Source organism: Callospermophilus lateralis, chromosome 8 (assembly GCF_048772815.1).
Source record: "Callospermophilus lateralis isolate mCalLat2 chromosome 8, mCalLat2.hap1, whole genome shotgun sequence".
Lineage (NCBI taxonomy): Eukaryota > Metazoa > Chordata > Mammalia > Rodentia > Sciuridae > Callospermophilus > Callospermophilus lateralis.
In genome coordinates, this window is record NC_135312.1 from 5065864 (window position 1) to 5090374 (window position 24511).

General features: G+C 58.6%; 1 protein-coding gene across 1 annotated transcript in view; it reads right to left on the reverse strand.

Moving 5' to 3' along the window:
* Positions 1–24511, reverse strand: part of Evc (EvC ciliary complex subunit 1) — a 53205-nt gene continuing 28694 nt past the window's right edge. Inside the window, exons 10-21 of the mRNA XM_076864508.2 lie at positions 24101–24249; positions 22781–22879; positions 17860–18069; positions 12798–12907; positions 10347–10557; positions 9396–9602; positions 6961–7105; positions 5441–5552; positions 2594–2720; positions 1483–1576; positions 722–833; positions 1–171 (exon numbers count right to left, since the gene is read on the reverse strand). Coding sequence (XP_076720623.2) covers positions 90–171; positions 722–833; positions 1483–1576; positions 2594–2720; positions 5441–5552; positions 6961–7105; positions 9396–9602; positions 10347–10557; positions 12798–12907; positions 17860–18069; positions 22781–22879; positions 24101–24249 — 1658 coding nt within the window. The 3' untranslated portion in view covers positions 1–89. The remainder of the gene's footprint in view (positions 172–721; positions 834–1482; positions 1577–2593; positions 2721–5440; positions 5553–6960; positions 7106–9395; positions 9603–10346; positions 10558–12797; positions 12908–17859; positions 18070–22780; positions 22880–24100; positions 24250–24511) is intronic.

The following is a 24511-nucleotide window of genomic DNA, read 5'->3' on the forward strand; positions in this document are numbered from 1 at the left end:
TCCTCTCTCAGAGCCGCCCCCACGTCCCCCAGGCTGTGGTGGGGACAGGCCCTGCACGCCCAGGCACAGGCCTGCCCAGCAGCCTTGAGCTACAGATGGCTCCTCTTTAGCACCTGCCTCCCGTCCTCACCGACTCCAGCCTCGGCTTCTTGCTGACCTGGCCTTTGGCTGCTGAAAGTGGGAAGAGGCCAGCGGTCAGTGCCCTGGCTGAGACCAGGCTCAGTGATGCCACTCAGTGAGGTGGCAGCAGAGTGACCAAGGCGGTCTTCACGGTGACATGCGTGGTGAAGTGGCAAGTGGAGCCCCAGGGTGCCCTTCCAGGTGGGCGATTGATCACCCAGGTACCACAACAGGGACGCGCTGGACGCGCTGGTTCCTACGACCCTGGAGCTGCCAGCCGACGGCAGCTCACACAGGTGGCGGCCAGTGCTGGCCCTGGAGGAGTGGGGCTGGGTGTGTGGCTCTGGATGGATGCCAACAGGGCCTGGAGGCAGTGTCCCCTCCTAGCCAGATGGGACAACAGGGGCAGCCGCAGTGATGCCAGCTGCCACCGAGTGGCCCCGGCTCCTGCCCTCAATCACGCTCACATCACTTGTTCTTGGGCCTCTGAGGGCCTTGGAGAAGGGGCGGCCTCCCACCCAGACACCAGGTTCAGTGGGTGGCGAGGGAGCGCAGTGGGTGGCCAGGGAGTGCAGAGGTGAGAGCTGGGGACCTGCTGTACCTGAGGGGCCCTGAGGCGTGTTCCCCCGAGGCAGGGTCACCATTGCTGGGCAGTCCTGGGTCCCCTCTCTCCCGAGGCAGGGGCTTCTTCCTTTTGGTCCGTTGAGGCTTCTCTGTGGAAGAGAGAGGACCCTGGCCTGGGTCTTTGGACAGCTCCTCTGGCCTTGGGCCAATTGGGCCTGACCGTTCTCAAGCACCTGGTGGCCAGGTGGGCCCTGCTGCGTCACTGCATTGTACCCACTCCACAGAAGAGGAAACCGAGGCCCAGGAGCCACATGCTTTCCCAGGCCAGCACAGCGGGTAGGTGGCAGAGCTGGGACCTGACCAGTCCTGCCAGGCTGTATTCCTACTGCACCCAGGGGCCTTCGGGACTTAGGGTGCCGAGATCAGCTGGCACGGAGCCTCTGCCTTCAGGGGTCTGTGTGCTTGCCTTCAGAACGACCCTCCCACGACCAGGCTACCACCGCCTGGGACGTCCCCTATTCTGTCACTGGCAGGGGAGGGGACTCATCTTCCCACTGTACAGATAGGAACAGAGTCGGAGACACAGCTGGAGGGCAGCAGACCCAGGGGCTGGGATGGCCTTGGCTGGAGAGCCAGGCCCCGGGTGCCCTGAGCCTGCCCCATTACAGACACGGACATGAAGCCCAGAGAGGCTGAGCCCGAGGCCCGAGGCCCCAGAGCTGGTCAGCGGTGGACGGGAGGTGGACATCGGTCCCAGCGCAGAGGCTCTGCCCCTGCGGTGGGGACGCCATGACTTACCTGGCAGCCCGCGCTTACTGGAGAGCGGTTTGTTCTCGGCCAGGGGCACGCGGGCCAAGGCTGCCAGCTCCGAGACGAAGGTCTGCTCCGCGTCCTGATGTGCAAGTGGGGGAGGGTCAGCGGCCCCTCCCCGAGCCCCTCCCCCAACAGGGCCTGACGCTGTCCAGGAGGCTGTCCCCAGCAGGGAGGAGGGTTTCCTGAAGTGCCCCGGAGAGGCCCAAGCAGGGCAGAACGCAGGGTGGGCACCTCCTGCCAGGCGACTGGGCATCCTCTCTGGCTCCGCTGTGGAGCCCATTCACAGATGACAACAGGGTGGGAGGCATGGTGGCCTGCACGGGGGTGGTGGCAGCAGGACAGGACCTCGCAGTGTGGCCTGCCTCCAGAGTGAGCACCTGGCGCCAGCGCCACACAGACCTGGGCCCACAGCTCACTGGCCCTGTGACGCCATCAGTGTCCCCCCTCTGCCAACCTCAGGCCACCCCTGTAATTGGGACAGTCACAGTAACCGCCTCCACCCTGTAGGTGGGCTGTAGGTGGGCTATGGAAAGCGCCAGCCACGGCCCTCTGTGGACCTTCCAGAGTGTCGATGTCTGTCCGCCGTGACACACATGTCCTTGTCCCTCTAATCGCTGCCCACTGTGGGGAGATCTCTGGCAGGGCCCACACTGTCCGAGGTTTCCACTCGGGAACGCCAGGCATCTGTGGCAGCCATTGGCCACACTCGGGACGGAGCCTTCTCTGCCATGACTCTGTGCTGGGTGAGTCCTGAGTGCTCCAGGTGCACAGCAGGCTCGGTCGCCCCCCACGGCCAGCAGGACGGACGTCCATCCTGACTCTGAGCAGCCGCCTGGTGGGGATCCACACAGAGGCGCTGATTCTCGGCAGCCTCCCTGGAGTTGGCCTGAGGCCAGGGACCCTGATCTCTTGGGCAGCTGTGCTGCACCAGCCAGTGGACAAGGTGACCGTGCAGGCAGCGAGGTGCAGAGGCGAAGGCTCTGGACCTGCCCACCCCCCCACAGGCCCACACTGGCCCGGGATGACCTGGCCTCTGCCTTCCCCACCTCTGCTCCTCTTGAAGCCCTGCCTGCGGAGGCCGCTCCTAGACTCTCACCTGCAGCTGCGTCTCCAGCTGGGCCTCCAGTTGGTCCAGGACCCGGGCCTTCTGCCTCTGCGCCTCCAGGCGGAGCCGCTGGTGCTCCGTGAACTGGGCCAGGAGCCGCCTCTGCTGCGTCAGCAGCCTGGTGGGGGAGGGAGAAGGTTAGCGCTGCCCTGGCCACAGTCGCTCGAGCCCCCACGTGAACCTTCCCAAAGGGCCCACCGTGCCATGGGATCAGTGACCGCCTGGGCCCCGGGTACCCAGTGTCCAGCCGCCACACACTGGGGACATTATCAAGGCCCCGAACACCAAGGAGTTGACAACATTCTACAGGCACTTTTGTCTCGATCCTTGGGGTGGCTTGGGGACACCAGCAGGACAGAGAGCAAGAGGCTGAGAGGCGGAGAGGCGGGGCTTGCCTGTGGACCCACAGCTGCCACGGGGCTGGGCAGCAGGGAGTGGCCTCTTCTCCTGAGCAGACCATCTTACCCAGGGAGGAACATTCTCAAAGGCCCAGGGCCCTGGCTGCACCCTGACTTTAAATCTCAGAACGGCCCTGGCCCCTCCCTGTGAAACAGGAGGCTTTTTCCTCCGGAAAAAGATGAACCCGGAATAAGACAGCCCTTACCCTGAGAGGCAGGGGGACGGCTGGGGCAGAGGCTCCCCCTGATCCTGAGCACCACCTCCCTCTGGGGCGCAGACTCCTGCCTCCCCTCCGCCCATAGGACCACTCAGACCCCCGGCTCCACTACCCCCACCCCCTTCATCTCCCAGGCTGAGTTTCTGGAACTGAAGGCAGATGCCAGCGTCGGCAGACAGCTGCCCACATGGGGGCCCCCAAGGCACATGGTGCCACCTGGCTTCATGTCTTGTCTGCTGTAAAGTCCACCCCGTCTGCCACTGCCCTGCCAGCCCCAGTCCTTCCTCTGTGCTACGCCATCTGTCCCATCCACCTCCTGTGGCCCCTCGCCGTTCTCCTGCCTCTGGGGAGGCACTGGGTTGGGATGCGGGGAGACGGGAGACTGGCCGCCCCACAGCTCTGCCTAGGGTGGGGAGGGGGGAGGTGAAGGCAGGAGCCCCTGACAAGGAGGCAGGCCCTCCCCAGCCTGCAGAGGCTGTGCCGGGCCTGAACCCAGGCCACAGGCGCTCCCTCCAACCCACCAGGCCTGACTTTCCTCTTCCCTACACCAGGTGGGGCTGGACCAGCCCCCCCCCCTTAGATCACCTGGGTCAAAGTGGAGTCCTTGGGCCACAGCGTCTGAGTCCCTGGGCGTGTCTGTGTGCATGTGTGAGCAATTTAGATGCCAGGGCTCCCCTCCAGCTCCCTGAGTTCCAGGTGCAGCAGGTGTAGTGGGAAAGCCCCCTGATGCTCCTGTGCCCAAGTCCAGGAACTGCTGAGCACGGTGTGGAGAGTCAGGGCAAGCCCAGACCTTGCAGTGCAATAGCAGGGCCTTTGCTGACCACGGCTAATGACCAGTTGGAGAATTCACAGTGGGGGTGTCAGGCTCAGCTTGATCCAGGTGCTGCAGTGCTTGTCATCTACACGGGCTGCCGACGTGCGGGGGGCCCAGACTGTGCTGTGTGACAGGCTCCCTCTGCTCGACTGCATGGCTGTTGTCTTTCTGCCACCTTTGGTGGCAGGACAAAGCAAGGGATCCTCCCCTGTGGTCCAGCCCTGCCCCTCGGCACCCCCACTGGTTGATCGCCGATTCTTTACTGTTCCTCCAGGCTCGGAGCTCCTGGACAGAGGGCAGGGACTGCCCTGGTACCCACCTAGTGGCCAGGCAAACAGCGGGCACTTACAGGGGCTGCACTGCTGCTGCCTCCACCCCACGGCCCACAGGAGGCTGCTGATGCCACAGTAGTTCCCTCAGGCCCAGGGACCCTACGCCAAGCGCCTGCCTGTGGCCCAGGGCTCTCTGGCCGCAGGGCTGTGTGGGGCCTACCCGGGCACTGGACGGGCAGGCGAGTCAGCCCTCGAGGCCTTCCCTCCCCTGTGCTGGGCCACACGACTGTCCCCAGAGCTGGCCACATCCCAGGCCGTGTCCCTAAACACGCTCAGATCCCGGAGCCCTTGCAGATGGCAAGGGAGATCCGCAGGTGTGACCAGGGCCACAGGCTGCAAGGTCCCGGCCTGAGCCTGGGTGACCGGGTGGGTCCTGTCCACAGCGGCTGAGCCCCTGAGGACAGAGAAACCTCTCCCAGGTGGGAAGAAGGCGCAGGGCCCGCAGGCGTGACCCCAGGCGTGACCCCAGGTACTGTCATTGCTGCTGGTTGCCGGCCTCCGGGGCCCAGAGCAAGAACCAGAGAGAGGCCCTGGGGGTGAGGGTGGCCCACGTGACAGCCGGCCAGCAAATGGGACCTCATCCACAGCAACCCTACCAAGCTCAGAAGTGAGCCCCCCCAGGCCTCCCGGGAGAGCCCCGTGGGCTGACGCCCTGCCTCCCCTCACGAGACCCAGAGAAGCAGAGAACCGGCCTCCTGAGCCACAGACCGTGGGAGGACACGCAGTGGCCTCTGCCGGTGAGTCTGTGGTCACGGTAATGGCCACCGTCATGGGACATACCTGTCTCTGCCTCCCTTCCCGCTCCCTGGGTCTCTCCGGGTGGACACCCACTCCCACCCCGAGGTCTGCTCCTGAGGGAGCTGAGAGCGTGAGCAGGGTGAAGGAGCCCCGTTAGGGCCACCTGAAGCTGGACACAGGGTGGCCGTCACACCCTGACTCACCCTCCCTTGTGCTGGGCGCTAGTGCAGGTGCCACTAGGAACAGGGTGTGGGCAGAGGCTCAGGGGCTTCCACACTGGGTGTGGGGGGCAGATGACATCCCTGCGTGGGGGACCCACTGCCCACCGTGAGCCTCACCTCTGGTGGACAGCCTGGGAGGCTCCCTGAGCGCCGCCTGCCATCTGGTCCTCGGGCCCGGGGTCCCCGAGTTCTTGCTTCCTCCGCAACTTGGAGCTGTCCACTCTGTTGCCTGGACCATGGGAGACACGAGGCGGGTCCCGTCACAGCGAGAGCACAGGTTCTGCAGGCTGGGCTGGCCGCGCCCGAGGCCAAGCAGGACACACCTGCACCCACTGTGTGCCACTCGCCCCAGCGCTGGGACAGGCAGGCGTGTGCAAGGACCCTGGGGACAGCACAGGGAGGGGAACAGGCAGGTGGACGCACCCAGCAGGAAGCCAGGGTGCTGGGCGGCCCGAGGCTCCCCGAGGAGCTGGAGCAGCGCCCTTCCCCCAGCCCTTTCCTGTTGGCAGATTCAGATGCTCAGAAAATGCAGGTTAAGACAGAAACTTCAGGTGGAGTGCGAGGTGCCCTGGGTCCCTGGGTCCCTGGGTCCCTGGGCAGCCCAGTGCACACCCGACCCCAGCAGGGTTATTCCAGCGCCCCACCCCAGCAGGGGCAGGTTTGCACTTTGAGCCATGGGCACCTGCTTCAAGTCCCTGCTGGTCAAGTCACCCAATGCCCAGCAGTGGTTCTGGGGGGACATGGGTGCTGTGCCTCCCGGTCCCCCTCCAGGCCGAGGACCTGCATGGGAGCACAGAGAGGCTGACCTGGGATGAGCTCGGGCCACCCTCTGTGGCTCCCATGAAGGGTGGGCTGGATAGGGTGGGGTTTCCAGGGTCCCCAGCGCTCACCGTGTGAGGGTCGGGGGTCGGGGAAGGGCAGGGAGAGCTCAGAGGTGCCTGGGGCGAGCCCAGCCCCCTCCCACAGAGTGGAAGCTGAGGCCAGGGAGGGAGGGCCGTGCCCCCATTCTGCAGTGGCTCACGGGCACGTCCGTCTCTGGAGAGCCGTGACGGGGAATCTAGAGCCTCTGCCCGTCTCCCCCGAGTCCCCAGGACAGGGCAGCCGAGAGCAGCTCCCAAAGGCAGAGCGTCCGAGGTCTAGGAGCGCCAGCCTGTCCTGAGCTCGGCAGGAGGGTGAGGATGGCCCTTGAGAAGCTGGCTCTGCATGTCATTATCTGTGTCACTGCAATGGGGACACTGTCTGCTCCCTCACCTGGTGGCCTTTTATGAGGGGGTCTCAGGAACGTCACAGTGGCTGCTGCCCTCTCCTCACCCCTGGGCATGGCAGTGCCTTTGAGTGGCTCCATCTCGGGCCACCAAGAACCCAGAGACAGAATCATTCACCTCTAAGGAGACCCCCCCCAGCCGGTCCAGACGATGACCTTGCCCTGTCACCTCGGGGTCCTGCCCCTCGCCGACTCTCTGCTTTACAAACCTTATTGTACGGCATGTATGTTTCTTTACGTGACTTTAAAAAAGCATTTTGGGTATAAGAAGAGGGGTGAATAAATACATAGAAACACTTCAAAATCAACCCCCCAACTTGGAACACTCGTCCCCCCACGTGGGCCACCTTGGTCCCGGGGCCAGGCTGCGCACCCTGCAGGGTCTTCAGGAGCTGTAGCTTCCTCTCTTCCTGGTCCTGCATCACCCTCCCGACTTGCTGGTAATAGGCCTGCACCAGGGGGCCGACGCCAGCGCTGGTGGCGTAGATGCTCTCTACCACCGTCTCCACCAGCGTCCCCTGTGGGCAGGAGAGAAGGAAGGAGCGGTAAGGAAGTCACAGGTGCAGCTGCCGTGCCCAGTGGGGGCCTGGCCTCCCCGCCTGGCTGACATCTCACTCCCAACCTGGAGTGGCTGGGAGCAGGCAGAGAGCGCATGGTTGGTCAATAATCTTACTGTCCTAGGTCAGCATGGCCTAATACGGGCGCGATGGCCTCGTTCTGGTCCTAAGATGCAAAGTCGGGCAGAGTCTGCTGGGGGCCTTGTCTCTCTGAACAGGCAGAGTCCTGATGGGGGAGACTCTGCCACCTCCCTCCTCCTGTCTGGAATGCAGACCTGGAGCAGCAACAGTCATGTGGGACGCTAATGAGGATGACGATGACAGTGACAACAACAGCCACAAGCATGGGTTGGAAAGAGCCCAGTCCTGGGTCCCAGGTCCCAGCACAGACACTGCTGGCTGGAAGCGCTCCCTCCACATTTCTTATCACGTGGTGCTGTCGTCTGGATGTGTTCTGTCCCCCAAGGCCCGTGGTCCGTCCCCAAGGCCCGTGGTCTGTAAGTGTGGTCCCAGAGTAGCAACACTGAGCTGTGAAACCGTAGGAGGGGAGGCCAAGGGTCCTTAGTCACTGGGGACCTGCCCTTGCAAGGGACTGGGGAGGCTGTGTGGGAGCCTGAGCTAGTCCTCCCAGAGGGTCAGCACTCACGGAGCAAGCCCAGCTCCTTCCTCTTTGAGGCGGGGTTCCTCCCCACAATGCACTGCCACCATGGCCACCCACCACGGGATCACACAGCCAGGGTGTGGCGTGGCCAGAGCCTGAGCCAGGATGCCAGCACCCCAGACTGTGAGCTTGGCCCAGCCCTGTGTTTATAGAATGAGCCCCGGGTATGTGCTGCGTGATGCTGAGGGACGAATGTACCTGGGTGTGTGACTTCTGCCCACCTGAGCCACTGCAGGGCACCCGTCATTTGCAGCTATGACACTTCTGAGTGACACACTCGGCCAAAGTAGAGAGGAAGGGACGTGCTGAGCCCTGCCCAGGGAGTGTGCTGGTCGTGCACTGACCAAGTCACTGTCCATTTCTTCCTCAGATGACGGGCAGCAGGCAGGAGTTAGCCTCAAGTGTCCACATCGACAGACATGTATGGGCAGGGCCGGGCTTCGGCCAAGAGATGACGCCCACTTAGTACTGAGCAGTCTGCTCAGGCTGCGCTCTGCGCTCCTCCCCCAGCACCTTCTGTGAAAGGCGCCTGACCTTCAGGTGTGGAACCCGGGCTGTGGGGAGCAGGGCTGAGTGGGCCTCTCCGTCCTGCCACCTGCCACTGCCCTGCAGGCTTCCACATCCACATCGAGGCCCAGTAGGACCTGTGGCTGATAGCTGGTGGCCTTCTCTGGATTCTGGGAGGCAGGAAGTCCCCCACCGTCTCTGCTTGGGTCAGTCACCCACCTGCCTTCCTGCCACATGGCCCGTCCCTCCAGAGAGCCAGCCAGCCTCCTCTAGAAACCCAGCACCACGCTATCCTCTGGGGCCAGCAGAACTCTGGACACCAGGACCAAATGCGCCTGCCGATCACCCCGCCCACGTTCACACAGCAGCACTCACTAGGTAGGCCAGGAGGATTTTAGGGAATGGGAGCGACCTTCCCAATGTCACCTGCCGGGCACCGCCCCAGCCTCTGAAGGACCAGGAGGTGGGGCCAACCTCAGGCATGGATTAGCAGGGCAACTCATTTGCCCAAGTGGAAGGACTCTCAGAGAGGAGCTGAGGTGCCGCCACGTCCCACCACAAGCCCCACAGCTCAAAGGTCTGCAAACCCTCCTCAGCCTTGGGAGTCTCGGCTCTGGCCTCCAACCAGTTACCCTCAACCCGGGAGGACTCACACCTGTCTTGCCCGGTCATGAGCCTCAGCTTTCCCATCTGTGCAATGGGAGGGAGAATGACCCTACTGTGCAAGGGCTGTGGGAGACCTGGCCAGGAAGGGCAGGCGGAGCACTGGAGAAGGTGCTGGGCTGATGGGCTCCCAACTCGGGTCTCCACCGCTGGCTTCCCATCACTGTCAGCAGAGGAGGAACCACAGTCAAGTCAACGACCCCAGTGGCACTGCTCGGAAGGACAGCACGGGGCTGGCAGCAGTGAAACCTGCTGTCGGTGTGATGGAGCCTCACCTCCCTTGGAGGGACGGCAGCCCACCTACAGATGGGGAACCAAGGCTGGGTGGCTGCAAGCTCTGCAGGGTCCCTGCAGGACACAGTGAGGACCAGCCCAGGTGTCCGGCCCTTCCACCCAGTCCCTCCTGCCCCTGGCACATACCTTGAAGTCATCCCTGTCCTTGGCCCGGCTCTTGGTGGCCGCATTCCGTGCGTGCCCCAGCAGTGCCTGCCCGATGGCTCGCTCCAAGTGCTGCTGCAGGAGCTGCCCGGCTTCCTGGGCCTCGGCCAGCAGCTGCTGCTGGAGCTGCAGCCGCGTCTGCTGCGCCTCCTCCTCCAGCCGGCCGGCCTCCTCCAGGACACGCGTCTCCTGCAACGAGGCCCAGCTGCTGCCCTGTGCTGCAAAGCCTGGCCAGGCCAGCTGCAGCCTCTGGGAAACTCTGCCTCAGTGGCTCGAAACTTGGCTGCTCCTGGGGCTTAGGAGCCACGGGCGTGAGAGCTGGATAAGCGGCTGGGTTTAAACCCGGCTCTGCTGCCTGCCCGTTGTCTTCCCTTTGATCTGTGGAAACCTCCATGACAGTGCAAAGCCCTCCTCCCACACCCTTGACTGGACGTTCCCCCTCGGACTTGGCTTAGGTCTCCTGGTGCAATCCTCACCCGGGCATGGTGCCACAGAGCACCCACAGGGGGGTACTATCATGGGCTCAACTGTGTCCTCCCTAAGTTGACATGTTCAAGTTCTAGCCTCAGGGCCCTGGGATTTGACAGATTTGGAGACAGGATTTTTAAGGAGACATAAAGGGGACATTAGGGTGGTCCTAATCCAATAAGCCTGGTACCTCATATGGGGAGGAGGTCAGGACCAGACATGCCTGGAGGGACGGCCATGTGACAATGGAGGGCAGCAGCCCCAGGAGGAGCTGGCCCTGCCACTCCAGGACCCCCAGACTCCAGCTCTGCCGTGTGGGCCGTGGCTGTGACCTCGTTACGATGCCCCAGCAGGTTCACACAGCACCCCCGATGACGGGGGCGGCAGGATGGGGGTTTAGTGGACATGGCTGGCCTGCGACTGGGTGGGGCACTCCCTGCGTGCTCCGGGGGGCCCTGGGCTCACCAAGGCCTGGAGCAGCTGCCACTGATGCTCGTCCCGACAGTGGGAGGAGCCCTGCTCCAGCGCCTGCTGCTCACGCAGCTCCTGCAGGAGGCTCTTCTTCCCAGACAGCCTCATCTGGGCCAGCGTGGCGACGGCGCTGCCGCGGAGGGCCAGCCTCCGGAGGACAGAGCCCAGAAGCAGCTCGTGCCCCTGCAGGATGCCCCGCGTGGACCTGTGGGGAGAGCAGGAGGGGCCGGGGTTGACGCACAAGAAGCCCCCAGGTAGCACTGGCGCCCGCCAAGTGGCAGTGGGTGGAACCACCCCCCCACTGAAGCCGTGAGCCATGTCTGAGTTCACACCCCAGTGACTCGAGAGGAAAGAAACCTGGGTCAACCAAAGAGGCCCGACATGTGGTTTTATAATGTATGGTGCTGGAAGAGGCCGAAGAGCTGGAGAGAGCTTCAGCAGTCAGCATGGCAGAGGGAGACCTGGCAATCACCAGGGCCTTCGGCCAGGGCCGGGGGCTCACAAAGACCTTAGCACTGAATCAGCTAAACTCCCCAGTGGGTGGAGCTCATCCACCACTATCTGAAATTCCTGCTGGAAGAAAGACAGATCCTCTCTGGAAGACGGCATTATTCAGAGTCTTATGTTCCCTCCACAATTGGTCATGAATAGCATCCCGCAGTCAATGAAAATAACCAGACATGCAAAGAGACAGAAATTAACCAAAAATAAAAGGAATGAAATGGGAACTGGAGAAATAACCACAAGATATCAGGTTTTGGAATAATCAGGCCAGCCAGACAATAATCATGATTCATATGGCCAAGAAATGGATAAGATGAAGAATCTCAGCAGATCATCAGGAAGTACGTAGAGAAACAGAAACATTCTAAACTCACAGCACAACAGCTGACATTCAGAGCTCCACAGGCCTCAGAGCAGAGAAGACCCAGCCAAAGAGGAAGTGAACTGGAGACAGCGCGGGAGAAAGCACCCGCTGAGCCGTGCACGGGGGAGGGACACGGAGTGGTGTGGAGGGTGACTGAGTGCAGCGAGTGGGAGCCCTGGAGGAGTGCGGGCAGAGGGGCCATAAAAGCTGATGGGTGAGCCCTGGGAAGAGCTGACCCAGTGGTAAATCGTGGCATCGAGAGCGCCACAGAGCTCCTACACACGTACTGAAAAATAACCAGAGTAAGACTGTATGATGCTAAGACCTGAGTGTTGGAACCGGGTCCCACTGTGCTGGTCTTAGGAGGGGGCCCTGGGCTCCACCCCATGGCTGGGTTAGTGCCCCCATGAAAACAGAATCAGAGCTTGCCCCTCTCATGCCCCCCCTCTGCCGTGGGAGACACACAGAGGCGCCACCTTGGAAGCCGAGAGCAGCCCTCGCCAGGCACGGAAGCTGCAGGTGCTTGATCTTGAACTTTCAGGCTCCAGAATCAGTAGAAATCAATCTCTACCGTTCATAAACTACCCAGTCTCAGGCACGTCGCAACAGTAGTGCACAAGGACGGAGAGCGTGCCCACGGAAAGCATCCCTTACAGACGAAGGTAAGTCATTTTTAGAAAAAACCTTAGAGAATGTTTTATGAGTTGATCTGAACTCAAAGGAGCCTTCAGGCAAAAATGATCCCAGAGGGAAACTTAACTCCAGAGCCACAGGAAGGGCGATTGTGTGAATAATTCTAAACGATAGGGGCTGCGTTAAATAACACAGCCATGCCCTGTGGGACCGGGCATGCAGTGAGCTAAAACACACAGGACAGAAGAGTGACCTTCAGAGAGGACTAGCGGGTTGTGCCTGCGCACTGCTCAGGAAGGGGTAACGGCTGCCTGCACCGCAGATCCTGACGGGTCAAGGATGCCATCTGAAATCTCCGAATCACCAAAAGCACAGAGGAGCAAGACACAAGGAGCTGCACTCTGCTCACCTGCCCCTCCCTGGCTCAGAGCCTCCGGGTTACCAGGCCTCAGCCCTGCCCCTGTGTCTTGGTCTAACACAGGCAGGGTGCCTGGGAAAGGCCGGGCAACTAGGAAAACATATCAGCCATTTTCATCAGAAGAAATAAGAAGACATTTTTTCAGCAAATTGGAGAAATCATATTGCACTATTAGAGCAAAAATGTAAAAAGTGGATATAAAAATCGATCAGTTGTAATTTGTTGTAAATGGCCATGAGAGGTCTCTTTGGGGAGATGGAAATCTTCATTTGAATCGTGGTGATGGATGTGGAGAGATTTACTAAAACATCTTTGATTTGAACTCTTAAAGTAACATGTGTAAATCACATCCCATAAAAGCTGTTGAGAAGAATTCCTACAAAACATGACCCTGAGAAGTAGGGTCCTTGGCCCCATTTTGTGTTGGAGGAGACCCAGGACAAGGGCTGAGAGCCACCATCATTCACATTCAAAGAAGGGTAGAGCCGCGGACACCCAGCCCTGATCCCAGGACCGCCCGACTCACTCTTCGGTGAGGCCGCCCAGCCTGCTCAGGACGCCCTGCAAGGTGCGCTGGCGGTTGTCCCTCAGCTGGTCCTGCAGCACCGTGGACAGCGCGCACTCCTCCATCCACACCTGTGCCGGGGAACAGAACGTGGGTGCTGGTTACTGGGCGGGAGCCCAGCAGCTACCTGAGCTGTGGGGTTGAGTCTGTATCTTGCTCTAAAACCCCTTTCTCCCGGACTCTGTTAAAACCTCTAGCTCCACGCTGCTCCTCCCTGGCCATCTCATATCTCCAGGAGAAACGTGCACCTCTGGCAAGACTGGCGAACCTGAGGACTTGGCCAGCCAGATGAGTCCGTCACCTGTCCCCTCTCTGCAGCTCTGCAGAGGCTCTCTGCAGCTCTGCAGAGGCTCTCTGCCCATCAGCCTGGCGGGGCTCCCACCGCGCTCCACAAAACACAGGGGGCTGAAGCGCCTGCGCCCACCCAGTTCCCGGCCATGTGATTCCTAACACAGCCGATCTCACCAAATGACATGGCGTCACCCAGAATGGGCTGTTCAGATCAGTCTCTTGAGTCCTTTTTTGAGGAGTTACAATAATCTAAGGGCAAACTGAACATTCTAAAAAATTCTCCCCCATCTTGATTCTTTAAAAGGTGAATTGACATCATCTCTAGAGCATACAGGGGTCTTTGCTGTGATTTTGAGTCTGCAGATAAGGCCAGCAGCAGGACTCGAGGGCACAAGGCCGGGATGGCAGGGTAGATGGAGCCTGCAGGGTCACACCAGCCTCCTGGCATCACCACACGTAGGCTGCCCATGCCTCCGTTCAGGGCGGCACTGCCACAGGGGCCGCGGTACCCACCCCGGACATCGCTGCCAGGCCGTGCCGTGGCTTTGCTCTTTTGGCTCCAAACTTTCATATATTACGGGCGACAGGAAAGGGGCTGTAAACTAGTTAGGCCTCATTGTGAGAAAGACCCGGGAGAAAGACCCGGGGAGCACAGAGCCAGTGAGGCCCGGAGGAGCCTGGGCAGGGAGCAGGTGGGGTCAGAGGGCACCAGGTCTGACAGGTCAGGTCCTGCAGGACATGATGAGGACGATGGCCGCTGGGGGTTTTGAGCAGAGACGTGACTTTCTGTCTTTTGTCATCTAGAGTGCTGAGGATTGTAAGGTGCCCAACTATTTTAGATATCACTAAGACACAAAAGTCATTGCCAGTTAAAGTAAGATGCACTTCAACTTCAGGGATGTTAAAGTGGGAGATGATAAACATGCCTCCTAAAGATGCGGGGCTGTAGTGTATTTTGAAAGTTCCACTCTGGCTGGGCATTGAAAATCCAGGGAAGGCAGTGGCCAGCTGCTGCAGTGAGCTAGACAAGAGTCATGTGGCTGTGACCACCGTCCTGGGACAGAGATGACAGGAAGTGCCCACTTTCTGGGTGAGGCTGAAGGTAGGGCCAGTGGGGTGTTCTGTCCACAGGACGTAGGGTGTGAGAGAAAGAGGAGCAAGGTTTTTGCCCAGTTAAGGGGAAAGTATGATGGGCAGGTTGGCAGGAAGGGCAGAGGTTCTGTTTGGGCTGCACTAGATTACATGCCTACTGACCACCCGAATGAGACCTCACAGTCAGAGCTGAGTTCAAGACAGGTTCCAAACTCCAGTAAAAATGTGGGAGTAATTAGTCCTCAGTAACAATTCTTAATGTGGAGTTGAGTCCTGCCAAGAACCCCAGAGGTGAGTTTGGATAAGAGTCTTTTCCAGTTCAGCCTTTAACCAAGGCAGACCCCAACCCCAACACTGCCTTGGTTGCAGCCTTGAGAGAGACCCTGGAGAGAGGATCCAGCCAAGCTGGGCTTGCATGCCTGAGCCACAGACACTCTGTGATAAATGAGGCTGCTTTAGGCTGACAGGTGAGTGAGCCAGGATTCTTTTTTTATTCTTTAGGTGTAGATGGACACAGCACAATGCCTTTATTTTTATGTGGTGCTGAGGATCGAACCCAGATCCTGCCCATGCTAGGCGAACGCTTTACCGCTGAGCCACAATCCCAGCCCCAGTGAGCCAGGATTCTAACTGGAGAGTTTTATGTCAGGCACAGTTTTATGCCACACACCCCTTGTTAAAAACACAGATTTCCATGTAGTGGTGTATTAGTCTCCTGTGGCTGCTATAACACACGACCACAAACGTAGTGGCTCAAAACAACACACATTTATTATCTCATACTTTTGGATATCTGTCCGAGGTGAATTGTTACTATATGTCTCACCTTTCCCAGCCCCTGGAGGGCACCTGCTGTCCGTGGCTTGGAGCCCCTTCCTCCATCATGGCATCCAATGATGGCTGCCTGTGTCTTTCTCACACCACCTTGCTCAGACACCTGCTCCCTCTTCCATTGCAAGGACCCCTGTGATTACACTGGCCCTGGCCAGCTAAGCAGGGGACTCTCCCCATCTCAAGGCCCCCGACATAATCACATCTGCAAAGTCCTTTCAGCCTTGACCTGACATTGGTTTTAGGGACAGGGTGTGGACCCCTGGGTGGCCACTGTGCTGGAGAAGCCCAGAACCTGTGTGCCCGAGTGGATCAGGCTTTGACAACACCAGGCGCTACCCACTCCAACTGTGCATTCCACAGATTCCACAATTTACCAACTTCCATAAGGCACAGGTCACGGGGCCACCGTGGTGTGTGGGTCAGAGTGTGATGTGGAAGAGGTCCTCGTGGTCTGGGTGTGCTTATCTTCCACACACAGTCTTATTGGGGCTCCTCAAGACGAATCCTCATCTGAGCCACAGAGAGTTCATGACTCACTCGTTTTCATCAACAAGGAAACATGACAGGCGGAGAGCACTTGGGTCTCTAAAGGCCTTGTGGTAACTTAAGGCAATTCAGCGATCAATCAGTGAATCAGTTATGACATCCACACCTTGAGCCAGCTGGCTTAGGCCACACTTTAATCAGCTGACGAAGGCGCTGGCTCTTCCTCTTGCTTCTCAAATGCAAAACTCCTCTTGAGAAACTTCCCCACAGGCCCAGGGAGAACCACTGTCATATGTCACCAAGCAATTCGTAAAAGACAAAAAAGAGCCAGGCGTAAGCTGGGACTTGAATAATGTGACCAGAGAGTGGTGGCCGAATCGTGGGCACTTTGTGGGAAATGAAATTCAGGATTCTTTCCATGCCCACGTCATCAGGTGACCGCAGGGACGCTGTGCGAGACTCCTCACATGACTGTCTCACGGCAACCTGCTGGGTGTTTTGGTCCTAGTTGTCACACAAGCTGGGGTTCTGAGACATTCTGTAAGCCTCCAGCCTGGCGTGTCTGCTCTGTCTCACACCCTGGGCTTACGCTCCAGGTCAGGGGCCTTTCTGTAAAGCCCTGGTGGTCTCCAGGCCCTCTCCACCGTGGTGAGCGCCAGGGGCACACTGACTCGCCTGCCAGCTCTCCAAGGCCTAAGGTCTGGGATTGGTGAATTGGACGACTTGACTCCATCTAGATCCCTGGCAGGACACAGTCAGGGTCAGGGTGACCATAGCTGCACTGCTGTTGCTGGAGGTGGACACTGTCCTTCCAGAGCACCCGCTACATCCGGGCCACGGGGCCTTGAATCAGAGCGTGCCAGCAACCAGGGGAGGGGTCCTCGGAGGACTGGGAGCCAAGTGCAGGAGAGGGGCAGGTGCCTGGCGCAGGGCAACGCGGCCACCAGCTGGCAGGGCCGAGGTGAATCAGAGGGTCCACCCACCCAGACCGCGGGAAACCCGCCCCGTGCTGCCCCGCGGCTGCCGGAGGCCATGTCCGCCCAGCTCTCGTGTTTCCCGTGCACTTTCCCAGCTCTCCAGAGAGCCCCGGTCACAGGCATCCCTTCTTGTGGCCTTTTGCACCCAACTGAAAACCCAGTGGAAACAAGCACCCGGGGCGGTGGTCCAGGGCAGGGCCGCGGCTCACTCCTCGGGGACTCCAGCTGGCCCCTGCTCACTCCTGAGGGCCCCAGCTGACCGCTCTAGTCAGGGCAAGGGGTGTCCATGTCCTAGGCAGGAAGAACCGGAACACCAGCAGCCTGGCTTTGGCATCAGGGACAACCTGGCTTTGGCATCAGGGACAACCTGGCTTTGGCATCAGGGACAACCTGGCTTTGGCATCAGGGACAACCTGGCTTTGGCATTAGGGACAAGAAGCTCTTCGTGGTGCCACACCTTGTCAGGGCTGTCACTTGGCCACTGCCGACTGCAGGAGTCCTGAGGTAGCAAGCACCCGAGCCGTTCAGCCCCCAGGCTGCAGGAAGCAAGGAGAAAGAAACGCCGGGGCCTGGGGACAGCCAGGCCAGGGGTTCCTTCTTTCATTTAACAGTTTTTAATGTTTTAAAAATAAAATGTCCACTGTGAGTTTCACAGGGCTGCCGTGGCTCACCGCCTCTGTGCCTTAGAGCCGTAGAAACTGCTGTAGCAGCTGCTCCGAGGTCAGAGCCATCACGTGGGTCTTCACGGGCTGAAATCAAGGTGCCGCACGGCCAGTTTGGGCAGGAAGCTCCCGAGGTGGAGGACCTGTCCTCTGCCGTTTCCAGCTTCTAGACAAGCTGCCAGTGTCCCCAGGCTCACGCTGTGCCACTCGGAGCTCCACTCACACCTTCCTGTTTCCTCCTCTGGTCCTCACGCTCTGCTCCCTCTCACGAGGGCCCTAGGGTGACCTTGGTCCAGCTGGACAATCCAGGATGACGTCCTTGTCTCAAGATCATTAATCACAACCACAAAGTCCCTTTGGCCATGAGAGGTCACACAGGTCCACGGTTTGGCACTGGGATGTGGACATCTTGAGGCCATCCTGCTGTCTGGCACAGGCCTGATGCGCTGCCCTCCCATCACTGAATGCCCGCCTTTCTTCCTGAAGCCTCAGGATTGACGCCCGTCTCCTGACCCTGCCTACAGGAGCTGGCTCTGGCTCTCACCCTGCCCCTGGGTGGGTGTGGCCAAAGACTAGCGAGGGTCTTTGTGGAGCGCCTGAGGACGTGCCGGGGATGCCCACACCCAGCCCACCATCCCTCCTGGTTCTAAGCTACCCCGGATCCCACACCAGGGTGCCCACCTGCTGGTCTCGCTCCAGGAGCTCCTGCAGGAGCCCCCACTGCCGCCTCCGGAAGCGATCAGACCTGCCCAGCCGCCGTGCTGCGTCCTCCTGGACCTCCTGCCGCAGGGCCTCACACTCCGCCCTGGGGAGGCCGCGGGCGCCCAGCGTCTGCAGGAACAGGGCGTCCACACAGCCCTGGAAAGTGCCCATGGTGCCGCGGTACAGCTCCTGAAGAGAGAACCACACCAGGGCGGGGTCACGTCCTGCCCTGCCCTGGCCCAGCCCACCTCTGTGGGCCTCTGCCTCCCATGTCCCCGAGACCCAGAGAAGACTCCAATCGCATGTGCATGGATGTGCACACAAACACACACGAACACACGCATGCACTCTCACACAGGCATGCACGTAGGTCTCCACGTGCAGTTAACACTAGTGCACGCACATGTGAACACACCAACGCACGTACACACGTGTGCGCGCGCGCACACACACAGGCACAAGCCCAGTCTTCCTGCCCTCTGCCCACCCCCACAAGCCTCAGCCTGCCTCCTGACCCCCAGAGCCCTTAGTCTCTGCACCTCCTCTACCCGCCACCCGGGCCTCCCAAGTCCCCTCCTAGATTCACAGCCTGTCCCTCCCCCTTCCTCTCCCCCTCCCCCTCCCCCTCCGGGCACAGGAAGTCAGAACCTCAGATCTTCATGAGCCTCCAGGCTCAATTAACTTGAAAGACCCTTGTTCCCTCACAGGGAAATTACCCAGTGGGCTTCCAGGCAGTTCTGAATCCAGCCCCAGGGGTCCTCTGCCATCTCGTCCTACCTCCCCGACCCCGGTCGCTTTCTAAAAATGCATTCCTTTAAGTTATGAAAAATCCTCACACTGCAGATAATAGTATGTTTAGCACCTGTGAATCCACACTCTGAATTTTTCTTTTTCTTTTTTTTTTTTTAGCACATTTAAGACACCAAACCACTCAGGTTCTGCTGGAAGGCACTAGGTCTCCTGACAACACCTTTCCTCACCCTCCCGGCACAAAGATGGCCATTTCCACAATGTTGGCCTCTCCCTCTCCACTTCCATATCATATCATACCACACGGGTGTGATGCTCATCAACACGCGTGCTGCATGTCAGCTCGCACATAAGGGGCCTCTCACCGCCTGCTTTGCTATGCATGCCCTTCACCCCGCCTGCAGGCACCGCACACCTGGGCAGGCCCCTCATTCTGCAGCTCCCCTGCACACAGTCCTCTCTCTACAGAGCCTTCTTTGGGCCACAGAGACCAACATGGGCGTTTCTGACCCTGGGCTCCCACAGCTTCCTGATTACCAGCATCTGAACCACCATCTCACTACCACCCTCCCTGGACCACAGCTCCTGATCAGTAGAGGCTGGTCCTCCTCAGGTCTGCAGCTGTGTCTCACATCCTCCCCAACCCAGCAGCTGGCTGCAGTCCCCAAATGCTTCATGCACCAACAGGGCTCATGTCCACTCCCTTCCCTATCCAGGAATCCCTCATCTGTTCCCAAGCTCATTTCCAAGTTCCCTTCACTGGCAAGACCTCTGGCCACAGGTTGGACAGGGTGCAAGTGGATGAGCTACACACCTCACTCGTGGTGAACCCCGGGCAGAGGGCACCCCTGGACTGACCCTGACCACATTCTGGACTCCCGAGCACAGGCAAGCTCCCTGGTAGACATCATCTGGCACATGCTGTCATAGCTCACTGCTGGGAATGAGGTCCATGCCATGGGACTCCACAGGGAGTGGACTCAGAAGCTCATGCCAGAGTCCCCCTGGATTTCACCGACACACCTTTCCCTTTTGCTGGTTTTGCTGTTAACAAATCTCAGTCATGGGTGCACCACGTGCTGAGCTGTGTGAGCTGTCCTGGGGAATCACCCACCTGGTGGTCTTGGGCACTTCCCTTTGCTGCCACCCTCCAGCACTTAACACCCCTCCTAGCCCCTGGTTGATCATCCTTCTCATGGACTAGACCTTCTGAAGTACCACACTCCCTCTTTATCTAAGTTTTCCTTTCTACAGTCTCAATTACCTGTGGTCAATCATGGGTCAAAAATATCAAATGGAAAATTCCAGAGGCGAACAATGTGTAGTTTTTAAATTACACTTTGGTCTGAAATATAATGAAATATCATGCTGTCCAACTCCATTCTGCCTGGGATGCAAATCATGTCTTTGTCCAGTGTATCCATGCTGTATATGCTACCCACCCACCAGTCAGTCAGTCGGTCCACCAGTGTCTTTCTTATCAGATGCACTGTTGCAGAAGCACAGTGCTTGTGATGAGGTAGTCTTCATGTAGTATTTAGCACTATGTCACAATGCCTGTGTCACCCAGCTCCTCACATAGACACTGTGTCATCTCACATCATTGTGAGAAGAAGGACGATGATGGTGCAATAACAGAGTACAATCAAAACTTTTATTCCTGTATGTTTTTATAATTGTACTTTTTTGTTAGTTATTGTTGTTAATCTCTTACTGAGCCTAATTTATTCCATTATTAGTTGTTGTTATTAATCTCTTATTGTGCCTAAATTATAAATTAAGTTTTATCAGAGGTGTGTATGTATAGAAGAAAACATAGTATATATAGGATTCTTCATCATCTGAGGTTTGGGCATCCCCGGGGGTTCTTGAAAGGTAGCCCTTGAAGATGAGCGGGGACCATTGTGCAAAGTTTTCTCTTGCTACCTCTTCATGTGCAGGTCCAGCAGAGTGACTGGCAAATTGCCAGTGATAATTATAGCCATCAGTATTGATGAATTTTTACCACTGCCAAAGAATGTCGTCAACCCTGTTCATCTAGAATCTCACTCAATCCTTATGCCAGTCCAACGCAGGGGCTCTGTCATAGTCCCACCATTTCACAGATGGGGAAGCAGAGGCATAGAATGGACAGTCTGCAGATGGTGGGCCCTGGCCACTGGACTCTGGGACTCATACTCCTAGCTAATATGCTACATGGATAACTGTTTTTTTTTTTTTTAAATGGAATAAACATACCTCAGCACGTGGCGTGGTGTATGTACCTAGACCATAACTTGCTGTGCTCAATGAATTTAAGTTAAATTTAATTCAAATCAATGTTCATCAAACTCAATGAACAGTTGGACCTTTGTTCAGAATAAAGTGACCATGACCAAGGTATAAAGAACCTGCATCCTTTTGAATAATGTAGAGACCCTACTTTGGAAATGGCTGACCAGGTGATGTGGACCAACCCTCCCGTGAAGGTGAATGAAGTAAACATTGGGACAAATGCTGATGAAGCCAACCTCAACGTCACAAGACAGGGGATGTCTTGTGGCATAAACATGGACCCAGGTCTGGGGGCAGACACGGTCAGAGGGGCTGCTCTCAGCAGCTGCTTCTACCCAGGGCCTGCCCAGCAGAGCTGGCTGAGCTGCCCGGCAGGCCTTCGGACAGCCTGAGCTGCAGGGGAAAGAGGCTGGAGTGGTGGCCCATCATGTGGACCTGGCCCTTCACGCTTAGGCTTGGGACCTGGAGAAACGGCACTGGAGAGACCAGGGTGACGTGGAAGGAACCAGTCCACACGGACCTCCCCAGGCTGCAACCTGTGTCCAGTCATTCGGGCTGCCCAGCTCAGCAGTTTGGACCTGGGATGCCCCCAGAGAGCCAGGTGTTAAAGGTGGGTCCTGGGCTTGGTGCTCTTGGAAGGTGGTGGGATCTTTAAGATGTGGGGCCTCAGGGCAGGTGTTAAGTCACTGGAGACGTCCCCGTGAAGGGGACTGTGGGACGCTGGTCTCCCTGCTTCCTTGCTTCCCAGCTCCCTGTGAGGTGCTGCCTCATCGAAGGCCAAGAGCAATGGGGCCCACTGACCACAGACGAGACCCCTGGACTGGGAGCCAAGACACATTTCTCCTTTTTAAACGCTGTTTGTTTTCAGCTGTTTGTTACAAAATGAAAACCTGCCTGGCACATCCAGGCATTTCAAGCCTGGATTTTGAATGAAGGTGACACTGGGTCATTAGAAGCCTGACCATATGGCAGAAGCCAGAGAAGCTCCCCTTTGGAGAAAGAGAACATCATTGTATACTGGCACACTCTACAAGTAAATGTGCAAACCTGGAATATCTACACAAAATACCCAGAAGACAAGACAACATGAGGAGGCAGGACGCTCTAACCGTAAAGCCACACAAACAGTAGACACGCAGAGCAAGCCCACATTATTGCAAAGTATAGATTCAAGACACAGGCTTCAAGTACCAACGCTTCCTATACTCATCGTGCTAAAGTCTGCTTTTGAACCTTTAAGGAAAGACCCAGAAATTATAAAGTAATAGTGTTAAGTTAAAAAAGAGCCAACTGGAAACTCTAGAATTGAAAAACACTGTCCAGTGTTAAGAACTCAACATATGGGTTTAATTGTAGTTTAGATGTAGCTGAAGAGAGAGTTATGCACTGGGAGAAAAAAACTACCCAAAACAAAGCAGGGAGATCCTAAAGGATGGAAAATCTGGTGTAGAAGGTGGTACAGAAGGAACAAGGACGTCTGAATGTTTAATGGAGTCCCGAAGAGAAGGGAGAGTTGGAACGGTTAAATTCACCAGAGAAAATGAAGAAGTTCTAAATTCACATGCAGTCGCCCTTACCAGCATCAATCCAATGTGCCACATTAACAGGACGGAGGAGAAGACACAGGATGCTGACCAGCTCCTGAGTCCTGCCTCTCCCCCCTGTGCCACCCCCTGGGGCACTCGCCCCGGCCCTCGAACAGCTTTCCCATAGCTCTGGCAGCCCCTCAGGCAGGGCTGGACCAGCTGCCCGGGAGCACCCAGCAGGGATGTGACCTCCTGGTCACCCTGAGCCTGCCTGGGTCCCTGCCCAAGGATGTGCAGCTCTTGCCCATACAAAACCTGAGGTTTCTCTGCCAGGAGCTGAGGCCACCCACCTGGCAGAGGGCAGCCATGGCCTCTGTGGTTCTGACCTCCTCTTCCTCCTCCAGGTCACTTCGCATCAGCCTCTGCCGCTCCAGGACCTCGTGAAAGGCCTGTGATTAAAACGGGAACTGGGTCTGGTGGAAAACGCAGCCCCAATTTCTTCTAGAAAAACTCTCAACTTATCCTGGTGGCTCAGATGGGAGGGATGTCCACCTCGATTTGTGCACAGGGAATCCGAGGCCCAGAACTGCCACGCAGCTTCTGTGCTTGCAAACTGTGGCCGAGGCCGGGACCAGCACATCTGACTTCCAGGGAACCCCAGAGTTGGCTGTCGCTACTCCCTGCGTGCGGAGGCCCACTGGTCACCCCTGTCACTCTTTGTCCTGGCCTCCTGCCCCCAGCCATCTTTCTCTGACTCATGCTGCTAGGGACCACCCCAGGGATCCCAGCAGGGGGTGATACTGACCTTGAGCGGTCAGTGTGGTCAGCTACCAGGCAGGACTGCTTGGGGAAATGGGGCAGGCCAGCAGGGCCTCAGAGGCCTCTGATGTGACAGAGGGCCTGGTGGGGCAAGGACAGAGGGTGGACCCCTCTCGGGATGGCCCTGGGAGGGGAGACTGCAGTGGGGGCCTCTGCTTTCTGGGGCGTCCCCTCCTGAGGCCTCTCACTGAGGTGCTGCTGGCCCCCAGTGACTTCCGTGCCTGGGTTCTGGGCTGAGGCTGGACCAGACACTGTCCCGCCAGCCCCTGAGCAGATCTGAGCCAAGCTGAGCCAGTGCCAATGTGGGGCAGAGGGACCCGAAGACTGCCAGGCCAGGGCTGCCCCTCACCTGCCTCAGCCCTAACAACACTGTGACACGAGGCCAGGGGCGGGTAGGCAGGTGTCCAAGCTCCCCGCTACCTGGCAGCAGAGTCAGCACCCACACCTGGGGAGGCTGACCCAGCACCCACACCTTGTCCCTGGGCCGGTCCTGGGTGAGGGCCTGACACACACCTGGGCACAGGCTTGTCCCCTCTGACCCGTACAACACTCCACCGGTGCCACCACACAGGGCCACCACCCCAGGAGCCTTGAGACGTACCCACAGCCGCGCTTCCTGCAGATTCCCCTCCCCGTCCTTGGCAGCCAGTGAGGAGCCTGCGACTCCTGTGGCTGGCTGACAGGGGAGCAGGCAGGGCACAGGGTCCAGGCTATGGCCACTCGGCTGACAAACAGGAGGCAGTCGACAACCACCTCATGAGTCCTGTGCCTCCCATGCCCAGAGGAAGAACGGAGCCCGCACCTGGCTCACCCCCCACACCCGAGGGCCAGGTGGGGACAGGGCAGGTCACCTTGAGAAACTCCTCGGGGTCCGAGTTCAGGGGGGAGTTGGCCAGGAAGCCCCTCCGTTCCTCTTCTTGGGCCAGCGTGAGCGTTGCTGTCCCCTCTGCCTGGCGAGCCAGGGACGCCTTGACCAGGTCTTTGCCTCTCTGGACAAACTCTGGAATTGAAATGAGCCACAGGACAGGAAGTGACTCTCTAGCCAGGACTTGGAGTGGGCCACTCTGCCAAGGGGGCAAGGAAGCTGGGGCTGCTGGCGGAGATGGCCCCCAGGTGTCTGCAGGGGACAGACTTGGGTTTCTTCTAATGGGTCCTACGACTGTGCTACCTCAGGGACAGCCTGGATGCCTTCTAAGCTTGACCCCTGCCCTGCCCACCCCCAGGGCAGCCCTGGGGCAGGTGCGGGTGTGGGGACTCCCCGC